Source organism: Amia ocellicauda, chromosome 14, assembly GCF_036373705.1.
Source record: "Amia ocellicauda isolate fAmiCal2 chromosome 14, fAmiCal2.hap1, whole genome shotgun sequence".
Taxonomy (NCBI): Eukaryota; Metazoa; Chordata; class Actinopteri; order Amiiformes; family Amiidae; genus Amia; species Amia ocellicauda.
Genome location: NC_089863.1, coordinates 14,700,233 through 14,724,556, shown reverse-complemented (window position 1 = coordinate 14,724,556; position 24,324 = coordinate 14,700,233). Strand labels below are relative to the sequence as shown.

At 43.0% G+C, this 24,324-nt stretch overlaps 1 protein-coding gene across 1 annotated transcript; it reads right to left on the bottom strand.

Annotated features, from left to right (window-relative positions):
- Window positions 1–18,999: 18,999 nt before the first annotated feature.
- Window positions 19,000–23,107, bottom strand: LOC136768829 (plasma kallikrein-like). The gene is made up of 5 exons (XM_066723211.1): window positions 22,939–23,107; window positions 22,377–22,548; window positions 21,528–21,748; window positions 20,835–20,950; window positions 19,000–19,701 (listed from the first exon to the last, which is right to left on the bottom strand). The coding sequence occupies exons 1-5, from the start codon at window positions 22,988–22,990 to the stop codon at window positions 19,531–19,533; spliced, it is 732 nt and encodes a 243-aa protein (XP_066579308.1). The 5' UTR covers window positions 22,991–23,107; the 3' UTR covers window positions 19,000–19,530.
- Between the last annotated feature and the right edge of the window lie 1,217 nt (window positions 23,108–24,324).

Here is a 24,324-nt window from a genome sequence, read left to right as displayed (position 1 = left end):
TAGTTATACTGCATCAGCAAGGTCTCTCCCAGGCAGAAAGTTCAAGGCAGACAGGGGTTTCCAGATGTGTGGTCCTAGCTCTTTTGAAGAAGCACAAAGAAACATGCAACATTGAGGACCATAGACACAGTGGTCAGCCAAGGAAACCTACTGCAGCAGATGAAAGACACATCATGCTTACTTCCCTTCACAATCAGAAGATGACCAGCTGTGCCATCAGCTCAGAATTGGCAGAAAACAGTGGGACCCTGGTCCGGAGGACTGTGGTCAGAAGTGGCCTTCATGGAAGACTTGCGGCCAAAAAGCCATACCTCCGACATGACAACAAGGCCAAGTGACTCATCTATTCATGAAAACAAAGGAACTGGGCTGCAAAAAAATGTCAGCAGGTGCTCTGGACTGACGAGTCACAATTTGAAATATTTTGCTGTAGCAGAAGGCAGTTTGCTCACCGCAGGCAACAGTGAAGTACAGTGGAGGTTCCTTGCAAGTTTGGGGCTACATTTCTGCAAATGGAGTTGGGGATTTGGTCAGAATTAATGGTCTCCTCAATGCTGAGAAGTTGAGGCAGATAATTATCCATCATGCAATACCATCAGGGAGGCAACTGATTGGCTCCAAATTCATTCTGACGCATGACCATGACCCCAAACATACAGCAACAGTTATTAAGAACTATCTTCACCGTAAAGAAGAACAAGGAGTCCTGGAAGTGATGGTATGGCGCCCACAGAGCCCTGATCTCAACACCATCGGTCGGTCTGGGAGAACATGAAGAGAGAGAAGCAACTGCCTAAATCCACAGAATAACTGTGGTTAGTTCTCCAAGATGTTTGGGCCAACCTACCTGCAGAGTTCCTTCAAAAACTGTGTGCAAGTGAACCTAGAAGAAGTTATGCTGTTTTGAAGGCAAAGGGTGGACACACCAAATATGGATTTGATGTAGATTTGTCTTCTATTCACTCACTTTGCATTTAGTTAATGATAAATATAATCCATTAAGATGTCTATTTTTGAAAGCATTCTTATTTTACAGTATTTTTTCACACATTTTTGATTTGAATGTGAAAGATAAAGATGTATGTCTATGATGTAAATATGTAGGTCTAACGCCCAGTCCAGGTAGGCATTCGGTGTGTCTATAGTAAGATTCTCTCTCTGTACATCTCATATGTATGTGGTCAATCTGAAGAAAGGATACAACACCATAACTTGGGGGTGGGGGATCAATGATTGGTAAGCCATTAATTTGTATAATTGAAAGCTCAGCTGGAACAGAAAACAGCAAGGCCATGGGTACCCAGGGTCTGAGTTGGGAACCACAGATCTTGTCTGTGTGTTTATTACAAATTGATTGTTACCTGTATTTAATGTTGCTGTTAATAAGATACTATGCTGTTAGCTGGGGTGTGTCTCTGTGTCTGTTCCTGAGAGAATCTCTGTTCTGTCAGGTGATAAAAGACCCTTTCAGATTCTCCCTCTATGAACAATCATCTGGATGGAGTGAACCGTAGCAAGTCCTGCGATTATAAGGGGTCCTTGACCACTCCCTACAGTAGTATGGTGATATGGACCAAGTTTACAGAGCCTTTGAAGGCCAGCAGAGATCTGGACAGTATCTTTGATTAACCTCCCACCCCACCCCCAATGTGTGTAACTTCTAGGTTGATTAGAGAGATGAACAACTGGATCTTACTGTGTGTGTCAAGGGTGTCAGTGAACACTGAACCCAAACTAGTAAAGAGACAAACAGAATCCCTGACACCCTCTGTGACATCAATCCATTGCAATCCATGTTGAGTAGAGAGATGAGTGGAAAGTTAGTGTTTATTGTGTATATATAAACCCTCTCCATGCAGTGCAAATCCAAGTGACCAGTCAGCACCTATTAAGCTTCCCTATTACAATCCACACTGGGAAGAGGGATAGGTCAACAGATCTTGTACTGGTTTTATTAACCCTGTCATTGCAATACAAACTTACTGTAGTGTTCAAATGGAGGCTGGATCAGTAATTGAATGCACCTCCAGTACACTGATTGGTCAATGTTTTTTTACTATATATATATATATATATACAGATGAGTGACAAATAAATCAATAAATAAATAAATAAAACATAAAGTGTCTCAGTAAGCTGCCAAAACAGCTTCAATGCTCTTGGCACAGATTCTATGAGTCTCTGAAATCTTCAAAAAGTATTCCCTCATTTGGTGTTTTGATGATGGAGCACGTTGTCCATAATCTTCCATAGGTGTTCATTTGGGTTGAGATCCAAAGGTCATAGCATATTGACAAACTGCATTTCTTTCCCTGTGTGTCTGTGTAAACAAGGTCACTGTCTCGTGACCTTGCTGTGCCATAGTGCAACCCTGATACCCAGAGGAACAGAGTCTGATAAGAACCAGTTTTCTCCAGCAATTTGGGCTTGATACATCGTACAAACCCCCCTTATATTAAACATTACATATGCTTTAATTTTCCTCGGTTTAACCATATATGGGTTTTCCTAACGATATATATATATATATTCCACTTCTGGATAAAGGCCTCCCCAAGATGTTTCCATTTACTCCCCTTATCCATGGCACACCTACAAGGTGTATTATTTAATCTTCCTTTTATAAATTAACCTCTTTTATTATTATTATTATTATTATTATTATTATTATTATTATTATTATTATTATTATTATTTCTTGGCAGACACCCTTATCCAGGGCGACTTACAACATAAGTGCAAAAATACAGAAGAAGGCATCAATCATTACAAATTCAACTTAGCTAAAACATAGCAATTCAAAATACATTTTACAGATTCCAATTTACAATTTACACAAGTACAGTAAGTGAACAGTTAGTGAAAGCTAAGTGCTGTCAAGATGTAGGGTTACAGACGAGGGCTACGGGAAAGGGAGCAAGGAGGAGAACAATCAAGAACGCGAATAGCATAATAAGCTGAAGTGCTATCTAGCAGGGATAGAGGACTAATATTACAAGTGCTGTCGGAAGACATGCGTCTTGAGTAAGCGCCGGAATGAGGTCAAGGACTCTGCTGTTTTGACTTCGGTGGGCAGGTCATTCCACCACTTAGGGGCCAGGGATGAGAAGGAGGGGATGTATGGAGAGACGAGTGACTGAAGGTAACTTGGTGCATTGTGGTCAAGACAGCGGTAGGTGAGGGTCAAAGTCTTGAACTGAATGCGTGCCGCTATCGGGAGCCAGTGGAGGGAGCGGAGCAGTGGAGTAGCTTGTGCGAATCGGGGCAGAGAGACACCAGACGAGCCGCAGAGTTCTGGATGAGCTGGAGTGGCGGGTAGTGGATGCAGGCAGGCCGGCCAGGAGGGATTTCAGTAGTCCAGGCGGGAGAGGACCAGTGACTGGATGAGTAGCTGATTTGAGTAGTCGGTGAGGAAGGGGCGGATCCGGCGTATGTTGCTCAGGAAGAATCTGCAGGTGTGCGTCAGCGTGGTGATGTGCTGGGAGAAGGGGAGTGCAGGATCGAGGGTGACTCCTAGATTTTTAGTGGAAGAAGAAGGAGAGAGTGTGGTGGATTCCAGGGGAATGGGGATGGAGAGGTCAGCAGAAGGTGAGGAAGAGTGGGGGAAAAAGAGGAGATCTGATTTGGAGAGGTTGAGCTTGAGGTGGTGCGAGTGCATCCAGGCAGAAATGGCAGACAAGCAGGAAGAGATGCATGAGGGGATGAGAGGGTCAGAAGAGGGAGAAGACAGGAAGATCTGGGCATCATCAGCATAGAAGTGGTAGGAGAAGCCATGGGATGTGATGAGGGGGCCCAGGGAGCGAGTGTAGAGAGAGAACAGGAGCGGGCCAGGACAGAGCCTTGGGGAACACCTGTGAGGAGAGGTTGGGGGGTGGATGAGGAGCCTCGCCATGTCACTTGGTAGGACCGGTCACTGAGGTAGGAGGAGAACCAGTCCCAGACCCAAGGTCAGTGGAGGATGGAGTGATCGACGGTGTCAAATGCCGCAGAGAGGTCAAGGAGGATGAGGACTGAGGAGAGGGAGGCTGCCCGAGCGCGGCTGAGGGAGTCAGTGACATCCAGGAGAGTCGTTTCAGAGGAGTGAGCTTTGCGGAAACCGGATTGCAGAGGATCAAGGAGTGAGTGTTGGGACAGAAAGTCCGAGAACTGACGGTGGACCGCCCGCTCGAGAGTCTTGGAGAAGAAGGGAAGTAGGGAGACAGGGCGGTAGTTCTGAGGAGAGGTGGCATTAAGGGTTGGTTTCTTGAGCCGTGGGATGACAGCAGCTTGTTTAAATGCAGAGGGGAAACAGCCAGAGAGGAGTGAGGAGTTGAGGAGGGAGGAGACGAAGGGTAGAAGATCAGGAGCTGTTGCTTGGAAGAGACAAGAAGGGAGAGGGTCCAGGTCGCATGTTGTGGGTTTGTGATGTAGGAGGAGAGCAGAAACTTCAGCATCTGAGAGAGGAGAGAATGAAGAAAAGGAAGCTTGGTCAGTGGGAGGTTTCGGTGTGATGGGAGATGAGGGTGGAGTATTGAAGAGCCTGCAAATGTCTGCAATCTTGGAGGAGAAGAAGGAGGTGAAATCATCAGCAGTGAGAGATGAGGGAGGAGGGGGAGGGGGAGCAAGGAGGGAGGAGAAGGTGGAGAAGAGTTTGCGACGGTTGTTGATAGTGGATTCGAAGAGAGATTGGAAGTAAGACTTCTTGGCTGAGGTGAGAGAGGACGAGAATGTGGACAGTAGGGAGCGGTAAAGTTCAAGGGCAGCTGGGAGTTTGGTCCTTTTCCACTTTTGTTCGGCGGCACGCAGACTAGTTTGGGTTGCACGGAGAACAGCAGAGATCCAAGGCTGAGGAGGGGGGGGACGGGCAGGATGAGACCTGAGAGTACAGAGAGAGTCAAGGGAGGAGGTGAGGTAGGAGAACAAAGAGGAGGTAGCACAGTTGACAGATAGATTTGAAAAACAATCAATGGAAGGCAAGAGAGTGAGGGCAGTGGAGGCAAGGGTGGAGGGGGAGACAGATCGGAGATTTCGGCGGAAGGTGACATAGGGAGTGGGTGGAGAGGGGAGGGAGGGAAGGGAAAGGTTGAAGGAAATGAAGTGGTGGTCCAAGATGTCCATGGGTGTCACGGAGAGTGTTGAAGGGGAGCAGCCTCTTGAGAAAGATGAGGTCTAGCTGGTGGCCAGCCCTGTGAGTGGGGGGAGATGGGGAGAGAGAGAAGTTAAAGGAGTGAAGGAGAGGAAGAAATCCGGTACAGTGGGAAGGGTTGGAGAGGTGGATGTTGAAGTCTCCCAGGAGGATGGTAGGTGAGGACAGCGAGGGTCCTTTCCAATCCCCTTCCTTTGGAGACTCTCCTTTTCCATCTTCACTCCTAGTTAAACTGTTGTTCAGATTGCCTGTAAATCATATGAAAGAACTGGTCTTACAGAGAACCCCCAACCAACAATTATGTGCTTATAACCCCCTCTGCTGTTGTGTTGCCACCAATGCTGTATTGAGCTGTGTACCCAGCAATACAGGAACATGGGCATAATAATAGGGATTTGATATTAACAATAATGATAGTACTATATAATGTTATTACTACTACTATTCCTGCTACTAGGATGTATGCTAATAAATAATAATAAAGAATAGACATAATAAAAAAATAACGGTGATAAAAGGGATCATATCAGTTGGGTCATCTGTGCTTGATGCATGTTGGGTTTCTGGAGACATGCATGTCTTCCTGCACTTGAGACCACTTGTGTCTGTTACAATCTGATCACTACAGGAAGGAGCATAGATAGGATCTCCCTGTCTCACTTCACAGATGTATCATGCAGCTCGCTACACTGATAAAGTGCAATAGTGGCATTAAATACCCTCACCGCAACCCACTTAGACAAACACACATGGCACAGATACACACAAACACAGACATAACCACACGTATCCACATCACATTCATATTTGCAACACCCTTCTTGTAATAATGAATTAATGTAGTTTACCAAATGTAAAGGCCGAGCCACACAACCGCAGTGCCACAACAATATATGTGACCAGGGTCCAGTCACATATACCTGCCGGCAGCAAGAAGGCTATGGGCTCACTCAGCCCCCGACAAAAAAAGGTCCTTTAGGCAAACCTCGTTAAAGTCCACCTCTGCAGCCAGAGTGCAAAAGTCCTCCACATATGCCTTGACGGGACGGTTTCCCTGGTGTGTCTCAAAGAGGCAAACTGCTGGGTCCATGTTGGCTAAGTCTTCTGTCATGGTAGCCTCGCGGGCTCGGGAACAGGGGACCCAAATGCAGTGCTGGATCGTGGGATGGTCAGACAGGCGTGGGTCAGGTACCGGCAAACAAGGGCTGGGCAAAGACGTGGTCGGAGGAACAGGGCTCCGAGGAACAGGGCTCGGAGGAACAGGGCTTGGAGGGTCACATGTTAGAATACATGACAAATCCAAATACCTTACAACAATAAATGTCTACTGCATCACATTCTTTATATGTTCAGCACCACTCAGTCATCCCCAACCTGACAAACTACATCATCAGTGCACCACAACTTCACACACTGGACCTCGTGTCATTGTGTACCACCTACAGTGCTTCGTACAGCAACATTGATTTTGAACACAGTCAATTCCTCACAAAAGACATAGTCACTGCATTTCTCCACATACACTAACCTCTGTCAGAGCATTGATGTCACAACATTATTGATTACCAGAACCCTCCCTCTGTACAAGAGCCAAAGGAGCAGCCAGTGTCAGTTTCTGCCTCAATGCCTCAATGCAGAAGATGTTGGAGCTGGGAGTCATTGAGAAGTCACAGTTGGAGTGGTGTAGCCTTATAGTCTTGGTGCCGAAGCCTGATGGCAGCACTAGATTCTGTGTTGATTATAGGGAGCTCAACGCGGTGTCTAAGTTTGATGCCTATCCGATGCTCTGTGCGGATGATCTGTTGGACCGACTGGGCGCTGCTCACTTTTTACGACACTGGACTTAACCAAGGGATACTGGCAGATCCCCCTTAGTCCAGCGTGCTGAGAGAAAACTGCTTTCTCCTCTCCTCTGGGTTTGTACCAGTTCTGCACTATGCTTTTCGCACTGCATGGAGCCCCAGCCACTCTCCAAAGGCTGATGGAATGTGTGCTCCAGCCCCACCAGCAATATACCTCTGTGTACTTGGACAATGTGGTGATTTTCAGTATGGACTGGTATAGTCACCTCGTCCAGGTCGCAGCTGTGCTCCGGTCCCTTCAGCAGGCGAGGCTCACGGCAAACCCAGGCAAGTGCGCAATTGGGTGGAGGGAGACCAAGTATCTGGAGTACCTCTTAAGGGGGGAACAGGTACAGCCAATCGTTGACAAGGTAACCACTATCACCTCCTATCACCTTCCAAAAAGGAAGTTCGGCAGTTTTTGGGGTTTGCCGGGAATTTTCGCCGGTTTCTACCTGACTTTGCCACGCTGGCTTACCCCCTGACCGAAGTGACAAGAAAAGATGCTCCAGATATGGTCCAGTAGACGGTGCAGTGTCAAGTGGCTTTCCAGGCTATTAAGGACCGCCTCTGCCAACAATCTGTGTTGATATGCCCTGAATTCTCACTCCCCTTTATCCTACAGACCGATGCCTCAGAGGTTGGAGTGGGCGCGGTCCTTTCCCAGAATTTTGGAGGTCAGGAACACCCAATCGTTTATTTATTTATCGCCCCAGGAACATAAGTATTCAAGAAGGAGTGTTTCACCATCAAGTGGGCTGTGGAGACACTCTGCTAATACCTCCTAGGGCGCCCCTTCGGGCGGTCCTTTTCTAGGGGGGGTGTGTGACAAGCTGCTGTCTGTCACGGCACGGCTGCTGCTGACGCACACTGATTGGGTGCTCATGTGCCGCAGCTGTGTTGTCGCTCCCTCACAAACAGGCTGTGGACTCACGGCTGAGAGAAGAAGAGGGAGGTCAAGGGGTAGATGTTTAAAACAGACACACAAACTACATTCACACTGCACTGAGTGTTAGTGAGAGAATGAGAGAGAGAAAGAGAGGGAGGAATAGATCGATAGACAAACATAGAGACAGAGATGGAGATGGCAGTTTATTGCACCCAGCATTTGACTGAAATGAGCTCTACAGTACATTTGTGCTGCACTGAGCCTGAAAGAGAATAGGATAAATAGAGAGAGACATGGTGGATTACAGACTGGACATGAGTCTGAGAAAGAGAGGGAGAAAGTCAGAGGAGTGACAGAGTTGATTGTGTCTTAATGTCACAGGTGTTCAGCAGCAGGATGATGAATAGCAGCCTCAGGAAAAGCATCTTGACCCTCCTGGATTATCACTGGACACAGAGTACTGACTCTCAACAACTACTGCAGCTTACTGGACACTGAGGACTGGCTCTCAACAACTACTGCAGCTCACTGGACACTGAGGACTGACTCTCAACAACTACTGCAGCTCACTGGACACTGAGGACCGACTCTCAACAACTACTGCAGCTCACTGGACACTAAGAACTGACTCTCAACAACTACTGCAGCTCACTGGACACAGAGGATTGACTCTTCTCACTCTACTGGACCCACTGGAGACAACATGCTTTATATAGATCTGAGAGGGATGCACTGGGAGATGCCCAATTAAACACCCACAATCAGAAATTACCTCCCTCCCCTGACACACACAAACAGCTACAAAAATGCATTTTTTCCCCACACTCATCGTGACTTGACCTTTGTACTAAGTTCATACTTTAATCCCTATGGTACCATGGCTAACTCTTAGATTTCATGTTACCCACTATTTTAACATGATCGTGAGTCTAATTGTCTACAGTCCTCTGTATTGTAGTGTACTCTTACTAAGTATGGTCTTTTTTTCAAAATGTCTACTATAATTTAGGCTATTGCCATTCTTATATGCAAGATTAACTATTGTCATTCTATCACATCCTACTGTAACTAGACTATTATGCTGTACATTTACTATAGCTCCCCTATTGTAACATGCAGATCACTGCAGATAGCTGCTGCTGCTGTTGTTGTTGCTATTCTCATTTGTATTATTATTATAATTAGCATATTATAATTAGTGTTTGTGCTGGCCACCTTTATTCCGTCCTTTCATTGACATTGGGTGTGGGAGTGTGTGTGTGTGTTTATGGCTCTGGTGCACAATTCTTCTGGGCATCATAAGATGCATGTCTTGACCAACTATAGTTACTGTGGTTAGGAAATAAGTGCTTTTGTCTTCATAAGAAATCTTACATTAAATGAGTAAAGGGACTATCAGCAGAATTACTGTGCTGTTTCTTACTGTAATCACTACTGGGACTATTGCAAACTTTCGTTTCATTGCTGCTACAGACCCATATTCTGACATGACTGTTCTACTTCACTTTCCCTACACCCCCTATAATTGAGTTTTCCACCTTGTGGAGTAGCATGTTTATTACTACATTGTAATAGTGCATTTATAAGGCTTTATTAATACAATGTAATTTCAATGTTAAACATGTTTGCCATGTTGTTGTTGTTGTTGTTGTCAAATAATTATACTATATTGTTTTACCCAGGTTGTCTGTCAGAAATATATATTCACATAAAGCAAGAACCATAAAACAAAAATTACAAAAAGATGCACCATACAGCTGTAGTCCTAATTAAGTAAAAATGACCAAATAAGAAACATGACTATTGAACTCTTCTATTGTGGGTAATAAAATCCTTTTTACTCTCTTCTTGTTCTTTATCTGTGTTATTATAACCGATGTGGATGAATTTCTTCCTATCTGGGCCATTATTACCTTCCTGCTTCAGGTATGTGTTTGCTGGGGGTTCTGACTTCTTAGAATTGAAAGCATTGATAATTAAACAGGTGTGGTTCCTTTTATATCATTTAATTACAATGTATTGTATTTCATTGTATTTTATTCTGTCACATTGCACAAGGTGTTTTGCCTTCATCAGATTAGTGTCTTGCCCAATGAGAACAGAGATAAGTGTTTGAGTTCCTGCCCGGGGAGAACTTTTTAAAGCTTATCATTGCAATACAGTTGTCTATTTTTGCAATATACCAATACAACTGTATATGTGTCAATGACATATCTATAGGCTATATCTAGAATGTCTTTATTTAATATTCTAATGTAAAAGGACCATTCTACTGTGTCTTTCACAAAACATCCTACTGAAAACAAATTATAACTAAACTCTTGTACTCTGCCATTACTAAAGCCCCCTTTCATCAGATAAGTATCTCAAGTCCCTTATTATAACACAAATATGTAACTCATATGATATGATATAACCATACAATACTGCAGCTTTCTACTCACCATTACAATAGCCCATCTTAATGTGCTGACTATTCTACTGTGTTTTTAATAAAGCCTACAGTTTAAACATAACTAATATATATAAAATATCTTAATTCATTGATCAGCTGATTAAATAAGCCAGTAAAGTTACTGGTTAAATGAAGGGGAGCTCAGGTTGTTGTGAGGCTGTTCAAGGGTATTCAGGTTTTTGTTCCAAAAGGTCCGCTGGGTTTCTGGAGATCCCTCAACACTGCCTGATATACTGATGTTAAGTAAAGCTTCCAAGACATATTAAAATGATCAATTTCAGTGTCTCTTCCACAACCCTTTCCCTGGATATTATCCCTTACTCTCTGCTCTTTTGTGTAAGTGTTGGATTGTTGGTTTATTGGTTTACAGAGTGCTCTCTCTGTATTCTCACAGAAGCATCTGAGTTATATTGTAGCATCTTGAAACTATAGTATTGTCGATGTATTATGCAAGTAAACCTTGCATTATATATATATATATATATATATATATATATATATATATATATATATAAATCTGCCTGCCATAAATACTTATATTATTATTATGAAGATGTCGAAGAAAATAACAAAGACAAAGAAAAAGAAGAGGATAAAGGAGAAGAAAAAGGTTATCAAGACTCATATTCCTTCTCGATGTTTAAAGATTGGTACACTAAATTAATAAAACTTTAATAATAATAATAATAATAATGTTTTCCTTTTCAGAATGATTACAGCTGTTAAAACATTTATATATCAAGATCATTAATACAATATCATAAAAATGATTAAACATACCTCAGTCCTATGTATTATTATTATTATTATTATTATTATTATTATTATTATTATTATTATTATTATTATTATTATTATTATTATTTTATTAACATGAATGCATTTTAGCCTGGACACTTTTAAAGGCTAATTTGGATCCTCAGTAATACAATATAATATAATAATATTGTATAATAATACAATCATTTATATATAATTCTTTGATTTTGTACCAACCTTTATAATGCTTCATCTCAGGTCAACGTTCTCGCCATCTAGTGGGCAATGGGGCACAGACAAGACCCCAAATCAAACATTAATCACATTGATCTGTGCAAAACCATAAGGAAGTGTATTAATGCTGATGTAGATAATTTAACACTAACACTGGTGGAAACCACTGAAAATAATGTGAACATCAAAAACGCCTCAAAATATTAAAGAATCAAAATATTGCTCAGAGAAAGGATGTCACAACAATTAAAAATGATAGGTTGTGAATGCAACCCTGATTTTCTAAAAAATGTAGCACTGCCCAAGGATGGGTGTTTCTGCACACTTCCGTAGGAACCCAATCGAAAACGTTACTCTACCAAAGATGCCAGTAGCCCCTTCTGCACGTCAGTCAAACAGGTCCATTTTACTTCCTGTTATACAAAACGTGACGTCAGTGCAGGTTTGTCCTCTTTTGCCGAGAGCCAGGACTCCTGCGCGACCTTGCAACCCTTGGGCAGTGCTTCCTTATTCAGATAACCGGGGTTGCATTCACAACCTATCGTTATCTTTCAAGTTGGAAGCACTGCCCAAGGGGGAGGGGTTACTGTATAACAAAACCATCGCAAGGGAGCCTGCCCCTCAGCAACACAACTCCAGACAGTAACCTCAGGGGCCCCGTAGGGCCACACCTGGGCCGCCCAGGATTGAGATCATAGTCACGCTCTTACCGGGAACTGTCTGCAATCAGCATATACACAGCGGGGCTACAGGGGTCATCTCTTAAGCCCTCCGCTTACAATAGCAAGACCGGCTGCTCTACTAGTGCAGCTAGGAGCGAGGCTGTAATCTACTGGCAATCAAGCAACTTGTGCGCCCTCCTCGGATTATTGTGGCAGTAGACCCCTGGGGCTGGTTACACTAAAAAGGTAAAAGAGGAACGCAGGGTTAGGCCATAGCATGATCCTGGAGCCATCCCCCACAAAACGGACACACGATCGGTGTACGAAACAGTGCATGTAACTCGCTCAAGTGTTTTGCAGACGTGATTGCCAGCAAAAACACAGTCTTAAGTAACACCAGCTTCAGCTTAGCTGAGTTCAGTGGCTCAAATGGGCCTTGGGAATGTGGATCCAGCACTACATCAAGACACCATGCGGGCAGTGAAGGGGTGCGAGGAGGCCACAGCCATCGAGATCCCTTTAAAAACTGCACAGCCAGGAAATGAGACCCCGATGATATGACCCCGATGGGGCAATAAATTGGGTCTTTACTGCCATCTTGGCAACAGGTGCTAAACGTCCGCCAGCGGTAGGAATACTGGGACCTCGTAGAGGGAACTCTCGCCAACTGAATAGTGGTTACTACCGCATCTGACAGACCCCAGGCAATCAAACGCTCCCACTCAGGGGCCAAGCCTAGAGCTGGAAGAAGCCGGGATTTGGGTGCCGAAGCGTGCCCTGCACCTGGGACAACAAGTCCGCTCTCACTGGGAGCTGCCAAGGCTCTCCATGGAGGCCACCATGCGGCTATCAGCAGAACTGTCACTTTTTCTCTCCTGATCTTCTCCAGGACCACCAGAAAAAGGGGGAAGAGTGGGAACGCATAGAGGAGACAGTGCGGCCATGCATGGGCTACCGCATAGATCCCAAGGGTTCCTGAGTGGTCTTGGACAGATATCCATAGTGGGCAGTAGGTGAACATTTCTGCTCTGCCGACTTGGCTCCACAGTTGCTGGATCACAAGTGGGTGGAGACACCATTCTGAAACCGGGGGGCTGGGATGCCGGGGGGCCCCAAGAGAGGAGGTCTGCCACCATGTTGGATAGGCCAGGGAGTTGAACTGCTCTGATGGAACAGAGTCAGCGCTGTGCCCACAGAAGCACATGCTAGATGGCATGCTAGACAGTACAGTCTGCAGGACTGGAGACCTCCTTTCCTGCCGATATAGGCAACCACCACTGTGTTGTCTGTCCGGACCAGCACATGTCTGTCCCATAGCACTGCCAGAAAATAACACAGTCCAAGGAGTACTGTTTGTAACTCCAGAACGTTGATGTGGAAGGCCCGTGTGGGCTCCAACCATCTGCTATTCAGGGCAAGAATGGACATATCTCACTGCCCATTAGCTGAGACAGTGCCAATACCAACGCTGCAGCGGGGAGGGGGCCAGCGGGCACAAGGTAGAGGTGGAGGGGGCCCATAGGCACTGCTCCAATCATCTTTCGACTTTGTCGCTCTGCTGCCTGTGCGGGGGCAAGCACAGCCGTGATGCAGCAGGTGCAGTTGTCGCAACAAGTGGTAGTGCCCGGGGCTCCCTACTGTCACTCACTGGTGTGGGGGATCACTGGACATGGTGGCGATTGTGGAGGCGTTCTGTGCAGGATTGGGCCATAGTCGTATTGCACCTGTTGCCAGTACCCAGGCACACGGGGCAAGGGACCTCCCCACACCAGGAGGGCAAGGTTTGGTGGCCACAAAAATCACAGCATTGAGGGTGAGAGGGGGAGGAGCGGGGTGTTACACACATGTTACCAGTAGCATGCAGCGCGGGCGCCAGCAAGCCGGCGGAGGAGCACCTCATTCAGGCGAGATCTCTTACGACACACCGAGGCTCAGGCCGGGCGGCCGGGCCTCGGATTTTACTGCTGCTGCTAGCACTGCTGCTGTGGAGGAAAAAGGCCTGTGGCCAAAAAAACAACACAGCAAGCAAACAGATATTTAGGGCAGCACAGAGGAGTAGTGGTTAAGGGCTCTGGACTCATGACTGGACGGTTGTGGGTTCTAATCCTGGATGGTACCCTTGAGCAAGGTACTTCACTTAGATTGCTCCAGTAAAAATTCCTAGCTGTATAAATGGGTACAAATCTAAGTCACCCTGGATACGAGTGACTGTTAAATGACAATTAATTTAATAATGTATGGCACTATAGTAATACAAGTGCATTTTGGACATGCCGTGTATATGAACACGACTGATTCAGGGGCATTAGTGACACTGGCAATGACAGATCATTCGTGGGTTTGTGCCAGTGCTGTGAAAAAACTGCGAGTGAAACCTACTTTTACCCTACTGATCAATACGCGATGCTACTGCACAGTACAGAGTGCAATAACACAGCACATCCACCGAAATAATGATTCACGGACATTATCAGAGGAGGAGCATTTATTGCGATGCTATATATTCGTTGAGTAAAAGTGTTCAGTAAAAGTGCAGAAACGTGTCCTGTGTGGACTGTACAAGCTGTCAGGTATGCAGGTTATATATATAGTAAATTGCTTCTTGAAATACAAAGCTACAGTGAGTAAAAGCAGTGTATGTTGAAAACAAAGTTTACACAGTGTTTACACAGTGTTGAAAATGTTTATTTTAGTGTACAATTATGATTTGATAAATGCAATAGATATTTTTGAACTATAGAATATGGCTTTTGAGCATTATTCCAATACTTGTTCCACTTGTTACGTTTACACTTATTCTCTTATTGTATGCCATTTTTGAGCTTTTTGCTTATTGTAGGCTATATAGCTATTCATGTTTTGACTGCAGTGTGTGCATTTTTAAAACAGTGCGTTGTTATTTATAGCATTATTATTATTATTATTATTATTATTATTATTATTATTATTATTATTATTATTATTATTATTATTATTATTATTATTTCTTGGCAGACACCCTTATTCATATTTCAATATAAATACTACATTTGTGCTATGTAAATGTTGGATTTGAAGTTCATGAATAAAACTTTTATAAGATGGTTTGCCTTTGATTGTCATATCATAGCTGTTAAAGAGATATCGGTTACAATGACCGGCTTTGGCACTTGAAGGTAGTTCGAAATGTTGGTGCTTCTAATGTTAACCAGTCAAAAAGCTTTTAAAAGAAACAGATTTTTTGTTTTGGTAAAAAATAAAATAACCTGTCAGCCTTATTAGATGGGAAAAATTGTGATGCGCTAAAAATGATCACTAAATGAGATCACATTTAATGGAGTCAAATGAGGGATGTTTTGGAAATTGTACTGCTTTGAAAATGGATGGATGGATGATCATTATAATTATGCATGTAAAGTTAGGTTGCTGTGTTAAGTGCTGTGATTTGTGTGAGAGCGCACTAGTCCTGACATGTCGAGGGGCACTGTCAGCTCAGTGCTCTGAGGGTTAGTAGAATGAAGCCTCGAGGCAGTAAATTGTAATTGAGGATTTTTTGTAATCAAATTGTTCGAGTTACTCGATGAATCGTGATAGCCCTAAACACGATTATTATTTTTAAATGCTCTATTTGTGAAGCGAAACTGAAAAGCTCCGGAGTGTGGACGCACAGTGTGATGCTGGTACATCACATGATCAGGAGCAATAGCCATGTTCCTGACCTATACATGGACTGACAGAACCTGGTGACATTATGGACCATCAAAGAAACCTGTTCAAAAGGATTCCACCACAGCATGCAGACATGGGAAAAGAAGGGAAAGAACATACATTAACATGTGAGCTCACATAACATGCACAATCTTCCAAACATTTAACATTCAGATAACAAGGACAATAACAGTGGACTAAATATAAAAGATCTCTGTAAATACTTACCTGTTTATATGTATTTTGATTTAACCTTGGGATTGTGTTGTGGGGGGTGGATTGGGAGGAGTCAGGTGGTTGTGTGGGTTTGTTGTGGAAATGGGGTTACAGAAACCTGTCATCCTGGTTATTTAAGGGAAGCCCAGGAATTACTAGGGGGTGGGGCTTAAGGTATAAAGGAAGCAGGAAGTGAGCAGAGATAGAGAGTGTGTTTTAGGACATGAAAGAGCAGAAGGTCAAAGTCAGCTTTTTAATGCTGGACCAAGCTACATGTTAGTAGCTAGTTTCTGTTTTCTTTTTTCACAAACCCAGTGTTTGTTTTGTTTATTTGCTTTTACCTGGAGTTTACCTTTTAAGGCCAATGCTGGTGTAGTGTGGACCTGAGGAGAATTGCTCCATTTCCCCACACAGTGGAATAAAGGCTTTTACTTTTCACTGAAGTTCTGTGTACTGTGGAATCTGTGGGTCAAGTTTAATTAATGCCACCCTTCCAGAGCCCAGCAAAGATTGGAGGGTGACAGACAGAATTGAAATTAGCTATAAATATAATTAATAAGACACACAGTAGGGACAGAGATGCAGCGAAACGGTGGTAAACACCAGTATTAGTGAAGTCAGTCAGCCAAAATACATAGTATTTAATGTCTAATGCAACACACAGACACAGCCAGCGAAACGGCCAGAGAGGATGAACCTGCGCAGACGTCACCTATTACACAAACAGGAAGTAGGAAGGGACCTATTTTGAGTGACGTGCAAAGGGGCCAATGGCAGCTTTGATATAGAGATGTATTGATTGGGTTCCAACAGAAGTGTACTGAAACCCCTCCCCTTTGGGCAGTGCTTCCTTTTTGAGATAACCTGGGTTCGATTCGCAACCTATCGATGTGAGCAGATGGGAGCTTGGGCCAAACATTTCTGCTGTTGGATGATTAGACCTCTTTTGGTTTCCTTGGAGTTTATGGGCTTGGGGTTAATGAAACACACACAAAAAGAGCATCAACTAACTCAACTCCAACAATTATTGAACAGTTATAAAAGAATGGACTTGTGGCACAATTTACCATCTTTGCATGCTGGAAAAAAGTTGAGACTTGTTTCACAGTTTGTGAAATTTTTACATTGTTTTGTTTTATGCCTGAATTCAGACTTGACAACAGCAACCCAAAAGGTTTGATGTGGAAATTGTGAAGTAAAACCAGTGTTAACCAAATTGAAAACCAGTCATACCATCTTCAGACCTCATGACACTCCCTCTAGCAATAAACCCTAACATCTCTGAATACCACGGTGTCAGATAATAGGACCAGACTTGCTTCTGAACGATTAATCTCTGTGTATATTCTCTGAGCTTTTTCTTTCCCACATTTGCATTAGGGAATAGGGACACAATGTACTCAAAGCATTAGTGGTAGCAAATGTTTTTGTTTTTATATATAATAACTTTCTGATTGATATATATTACTAACCATTAAGACTTTATGAATTTATGATACAAACTCAAATCATATATGTACACATACAGACAGGTGACAAATTAAAGGAAAAAGCTGAATAAATGAGTGGAGGACCATGAATGAAAATGAATCCAAACAGGTGTACTGCATGATACAATTAAAAAATTAACATCCTATCATGTTCTGTGACATGTATACAAATGCTGAGCAGGCCCAGCTGACCTCAATTTTGGATCAAGATGGCAAGAGTACAGGATCTAAGTGACTTTGAAAGAGGGGTCATTATTGGGGCATGAATGGCAGGAGCTTCAGTCACAAAGACGCTCAACTGGCTAGTGTTTCAATAGGAACAGTGACTACAGTTACATCTGCATTTAGATCTATGGAAAGACATTAGTAAATTGGTCTGTAAATTGTGGTTGAAAGTGTACATTCGATGAGCCTGATGCTCATGCATTACTGCGATATGTAAGGAGACACAGAAGGGCAACTCTTTCCAAGATGACTGAGAATGTCAATGCAGGACGTGATCAGACTATGTCAGCAAGAACAGTCTGTCGAAAACTACACACAGAGAGGGATATTATAGTAGGGCTGCAGTGCATAAACCCCTCTTTACTAAGACAAATGCACATTTGAGAGTTCAGTGGTGGTTCTGAGTGAGCACCTTTATCCTATGGTGAAACATTTCTAACCTTATGGGAGTGGTCTTTTCCAGGATGCCCCATCCACAGGGCATGAATTGTCACTGAATGGTTTGATGAGTATTAAAATGATGTGAATCATATGCTATGACCTTTGCAGTCACCAGATCTCAACCCAATTGAACACCTATGGGACATTTTGGACCAACATGTTAGACAGCGCTCTCCACCACAATCATCAAAATACCAGATGAGGGAATATCTTTTGGAAGAATGGTGTTCATCCCTCCAGTAGAGTCCATATAATCTAGAATCTGTGCCAAGAGCATTGAAGCTGTTCTTGGGGCTCATGGTGCCCAACACTTACTGAGACACTTTATGTTGGTTTTTCCTTTAACTTGTCAACATCTGTATATAATATACAGTGCCTTCCAAATATATTCACCCCCTTGGAATTTTTCATATTTTGTTGCCATACAGCTGGAATTAAAAAAGATTTTGGGGGGTTTTGAAGGCAAAGGGTGGTCACACAAAATATTGATATGATTTTGATTTTAAATCTGTTCAATCACTTTGCATTCAGTTAATTGATAAATATATTCTATTAGCATGTCTATTTTTGAAACCATTCTAATTCTACAGCATTTTCTCACACCTGCCTAATACTTTTGCACGGTACTCTCTGTGTGATTTTATTTGCTTATTCAGGTATGTTATTAAATATATTATAACAAAAACATTTAAATACATATGTCTAATAATATATTCAAAATGTAAAATATAATTATCTTTTAACAATTAATAACCTAATTATTAACATCTTAATAGATTGTTTATAATGGACTCTTAAAATGTTACCAAATTTTCTTCCCAGCTGGGTCCTCTAGTTCCAACAGTAAGGCTGCTTAAATGTTTTTGTGATCTTCACATCTAACATTCAGGCCTTACTGTGCACAATGCACACTCTTTGCCAGTCAGTCAGTGAGTAAGTTAATGGATCAGTACAGAAATACAGTCCCAGACCAGGTGTTTGAATGCTTTGCAGTTTTATTGAGCTGTTCAGCAGAGACACAGTACAACTGATCTCTCATAGCAGAGCAGAGCCAAGAGCAGACTCACACCAGACAGAAAGAGAGAGAGGTGGGAAATGAGGAGGGGGCAGAGAGAAGAAGGAGAGAGAAAGAGAAAGAACAATATAAAATAAATCATACATTTCCCCCTCTCTCTCTCTGGTTCACTTTCTGCTGCACTGTTGTTGGGGCTTTTCTATCATCTTTTCTTTCTCTTTCTCTCGCATCCTATTGTAAATTTTAGATACTGAAGGGAATCTCTAAAATTCCTTCCCCCTCTTCCCCTCTCTTTCTCCCTCTCTAGGTGTGACTATCCCTTACAAACCCAAATGATACATACATGGCACACAAAGGCATACTCAACCCAGATCAATGTGTGGAAGACAGCTTCATATATAAATCACATTGGGTTCTTCAGGCTTGTAAGCAGAGCAGTGCAGTGAGCTAGGCAGGATAACAGGAGACGCTGTCCACCCTCCACCCAGGCTTCAGGCGAGATATTGCACCATACTCCTGATCCAGTTAACCTCTTGGGAGACTTTACTGAACAGGGTTGGCACAGACACTTTTCTGTTGCAATCTCCCTGACCCTCAGACACCACCCCATACAGGATGTACCTGTCCCCAACATAGCAGAACATAGGGCCACCCGAGTCACCCTGCAGAGAGAGAGATAGAGAGAGAGAGAGAGAGAATATGAGGGGGGATAGAGATAAATGTTAGAATACATGACTAATCCAATTACCTTAAAACTATAATTGTCATCACATCACATTCTTTATATGTTCAACACCACTCCCTCATCCCCAACATGACAAACCACATCATCAGTGCACCACAACTTCACACACTGCTCCACACTGGACTTCATGTCATCGTGTACCATCTACAGTGCTTCGCAAAGCCACATTGGTTTTGAACGCAGTCAATTCCTCACAAAAGACATGGTCACTGTATTTCTACACATACACAACATTGATTACCAGCACCCTCCATCTGTACAGGAGCCAGCACCCCCGCCTCTCCTCTACCTGTTCTTCTAAGCTCTTCCAGTTCTTCTGCTCTGCCTTCTCTCTGCCAGGATAACCCCAGGCAATGCAACGCTCTGCTGCTCCACTGCCACCCAGACGGCAAACCTTGAGGATGCCTGCCCCCATTGCCCCAGCAGCACTGTAGTCCTCTATGTCTCCAATTCCAGGCTCCAATTGAAAATATAACTTTTCACAAGCAGCATAATGACTGCTCTCCAGCAGATCAAAGGCAGTTCACCATCCTGCACCAACTCCACACACACACCAAGCATGTCTGTACCTAGCACTGCCTGCATTGCCTTATGAAACTCCACCGGCAGCCCATCCTCTCCCTTGCAGGGCTGCTAATCATTATATGTCCATCTCAACCTCATTCATCACAAACACTTCATCGTGTCTGTGTGGTAAAAACAGTATAATCACTATCTTCATGTCCATTGAAAAGCTACAGAATGTGCTTGGTCTGGAGGGCACTTTCTGTATTTCATCCCTGAAAAGAGCTTCCCAAGCTGCATCAACTGTCTCTCAATCATCTGTCTGGAAGTAAATGGCTCAACAATGGAAATATGAACTTATGTATGAGGAATAGCCATCATTTTAATTAACAATTAATTAATTAATTACAAATTCAATGTTTACGATTTTAACAGACAACTACTTCCTACTTTGACAGGCCTTTAAAAGTCCTTTAAAATGGATCCCTACCTTGTTTACCCAAATTTAGAATAATCACATTAGAAAGGGCTGAGTTCCCTGATTACCTGGCAGATTCTAGTTGTACTGCTCGTGCCGATAGCACAGAATGTGTCGAATCGATGTGGGTAATGTCTGCCACAACTCGTGACTTCAATGTCCGCACTCACTGGATGCCATTTGTCTGACAGGGACAAAAACGACAACAGAATAAGATCTACTCCATTGCACCATGGGAATATCATAATATGAAATGACATACAATATACATAAACATGTGAACTCTCGGAAAGTGTGGCTTCTTTGAAGTACAATGTAAAAAAGTTCAGTGAAATGTTCCTACTACTGGAAACCAATATAAAACCGGTGTTGCGGCCATAGCAAGAATTGTGACTTTGAAAGAATAAATGTGCATAAGAGATTATTCAGTTCACTCTTTCTTTCTTCACTCCAGGAAATACAATTCTCCTATTAGTTTTTATTGCTCGTATCATACAGTCTATTTCTCCTTCTTAAATATCAGTTTTCATTCTTTTTAAAGCTGGTAATTTGTCTATGTTGTGTCCTCTGGAGTGTATTTTCTCACTCAGCATTTTGACACCATTGCTACAAATGGAGTCTACAAGATTGCCACCAGACTCATAGGGTTCACTGCCTTGGGTGTTGGTCAGCTTGGTTAATAGGGACAGAAGAAATGAACAGGGGCAAATCAGCAAAGTTTGTTCAGGTGTTGTGTGTGTTGTCGACCTGTACTTCCTTACTTAATCTGTGGAGAAATTTCCAGGCAGCGACGAAGCACCGTGCGTTAGATGGAGGCATGTATCTAGGATAGGGCAAAGTGATGGGAACCAAGTTGAGGGGAGTCACCAGCTCAACCAGTGCCAAGTCATAGCTGTGCCTGTAGACGTGTCTGATATTCGACACATTGCTTTCCCTAAGGTCTTTGTCCCCCCCCCAGACTCTGCTGCGGCTGATGCTAGCCCTGTGGACAATGAAAAAAAACATAGAAATAAGCACAATACAGCAGCAATTGTATGGTCACTAGTATTCTGATCCAGATGCATATCGTAAGTGGAATATTATTGAAAAGAAAAAAGAAAATTAATTTATAATCTCATGTTTTCCATGATTGCAAGTTTCAATTAGTTGGCAGAGATTAGGTGCTAAATGGACATTAGTATTTACTCAGTTCTGAAACCCAATAATTGCTGTTCCTAATGTGAATCGTTTGCCTTTCTAACTATAAAAGCACTCTGCAAGGATAGGACAGTAGTTGTTTGCAGGCTCTACAATCCACGGCCAGTCCAATCAGTGATCTCCTCCACCTTAAACCAACGTTTAAGGAATAGCGAGAGTTTCGGGGGGGAGCAAGTAACGGTGCATAGCTGGTATTGCACCACATTGAGTTCCTGTGCTATACTATATTGTTCCACTTTTCCTTCTATACTTTCTACATTGGTACTAGTCTTGGAAACAACAGCAAATAGCTGTGACGACACAGTTACTGGCAGTACAGGTGGAGTTCTAGGGTTTCTATCCTATTGGGCCACTTTGTAACCAGACTGGTTGATCTCCGTTCATGTCCAGTAGGGTAGGGGATACACACTTACCCATTGAAGATGTGCTGGGCTGTCAAAACCCACTTTGCTCCAACCAGAATGCCCGGATAGATTGTCCCACTGCTTCCTGTGATGACGTCCACTCCCACAAGCCACGTCCAATGGGTTTTATAATCAAGATTCGACCCATCTATGAAAGTCCCAAAGAGAGGACTGCTGGACACTGCAGAGAGAGAGAGATGGAGAGACAAAGGGAGAGTGACGGGATGAGAGAGAAGAGGGAGGTCAATGGGTAGATGTTTAATGCAGACAAAATCCATTCACACTGCACTGAGTGTTAGAGAGAGAGAAAGAGAGTGAGCGAGATAGAGGGAAGAATAGATCGATAGACAACCATAGAGTCAGAGAAGGAGATGGCAGTTTAATGCACCCAACATTTGACTGAAATGAGCTCTACAGTGCATTTGTGCTGCACTGAGCCTGAGCGAGAATATGATAGATAGAGAGAGACATGGTGGATTACAGACTGGACATGAGTCTGAGAAAGAGAGCGGGAAGGACAGAGGAGTGACAGAGTTGATTGTGTTTGATTTCATTGGATTTCTTGTCTTACCTTCGCAGGTGTTCAGTAGCAGGACTGAGAACAGCAGCTGCAGGAAAAGCATCTTGACCCTCCTGGATTCACAATGGACACAGAGCACTGACTCTCAACAACTATGGCAGCTCACTGGTCACAGAGGATTGACTCTTCCTCACCCGACTGGACTCCACTGGAGACAACATGCTTTATGTAGATCTGAGAGGGATGCACTGGCATTGGGAGATGCCCACTAAAACACCCACAATCAGATATTACCTCCCTCCCCCTGACACAAACAAACACACACAAACACACACACACACACACACACACAGACACACACACACACAGCAAAAAAAGTACAGAAATGCATTTTTTCCCCATACTCATCGTGACTTGACCTTTGTACTGAGTTCTTACTTCAATCCCTATGATACCATGACTATACTCTTGGATTTCATATTACCCACTATTTTAACATGATCGTGTGTCTAATTGTCTACAGTCCTCTGTCTTGTAGTGTACTCTTACTAAGTATGGTCTTTTTTTCAAAATGTCTACTATAATTTAGGCTATTGCCATTCTTATATGCAAGATTAACTATTGTTATTCTATCACATCCAACTGTAACTAGACTATTCTGCTGTACATTTACTATAGCTCTCCTATTGTAACATGTAGATCACTACAGATAGCTGCTGCTGCTGTTGATGTTGCTATTCTCATTTGTATTATTATAATTAGCATATTATAATTAGTGTTTGTGCTGGCCACCTTTATTCCGTCCTTTCATTGACATTGGGTGTGGGAGTGTGTGTGTGTGTTTATGGCTCTGGTGCACAATTCTTCTGAGCATCATAAGATGCATGTCTTGACCAACTATAGTTACTGTGGTTAGGAAATAAGTGCTTTTATCTTCATAAGAAATCTTACATTAAATGAGTAAAGGGACAATCAGCAGAATTACTGTGCTGTTTCTAACTGTAACCACTGCTGGGACTTTTGCAAACTGTCGTTTCATTGCTGCTACAGACCCATATTCTGACATGACTGTTCTACTTCACTTTCCCTACACCCCCTATAATTGAGTTTTCCACCTTGTGAAGTAGCATGTTTATTACTACATTGTAATAATGCATTTATAAGGCTTTATTAATACCATGTAATTTCAATGTTAAACATGTTTGCCATGTTGTTGTTGTTGTTGTTGTTGTTGTTGTCAAATAATTATACTATATTGTTTTACCCAGGTTGTCTGTCAGAAATATATATTCACATAAAGCAAGAACCATAAAACAAAAATTACAAAAAGATGCACCATACAGCTGTAGTCCTAATTAAGTAAAAATGACCAAATAAGAAACATGACTATTGAACTCTTCTATTGTGGGTAATAAAATCCTTTTTATTCTCTTCTTG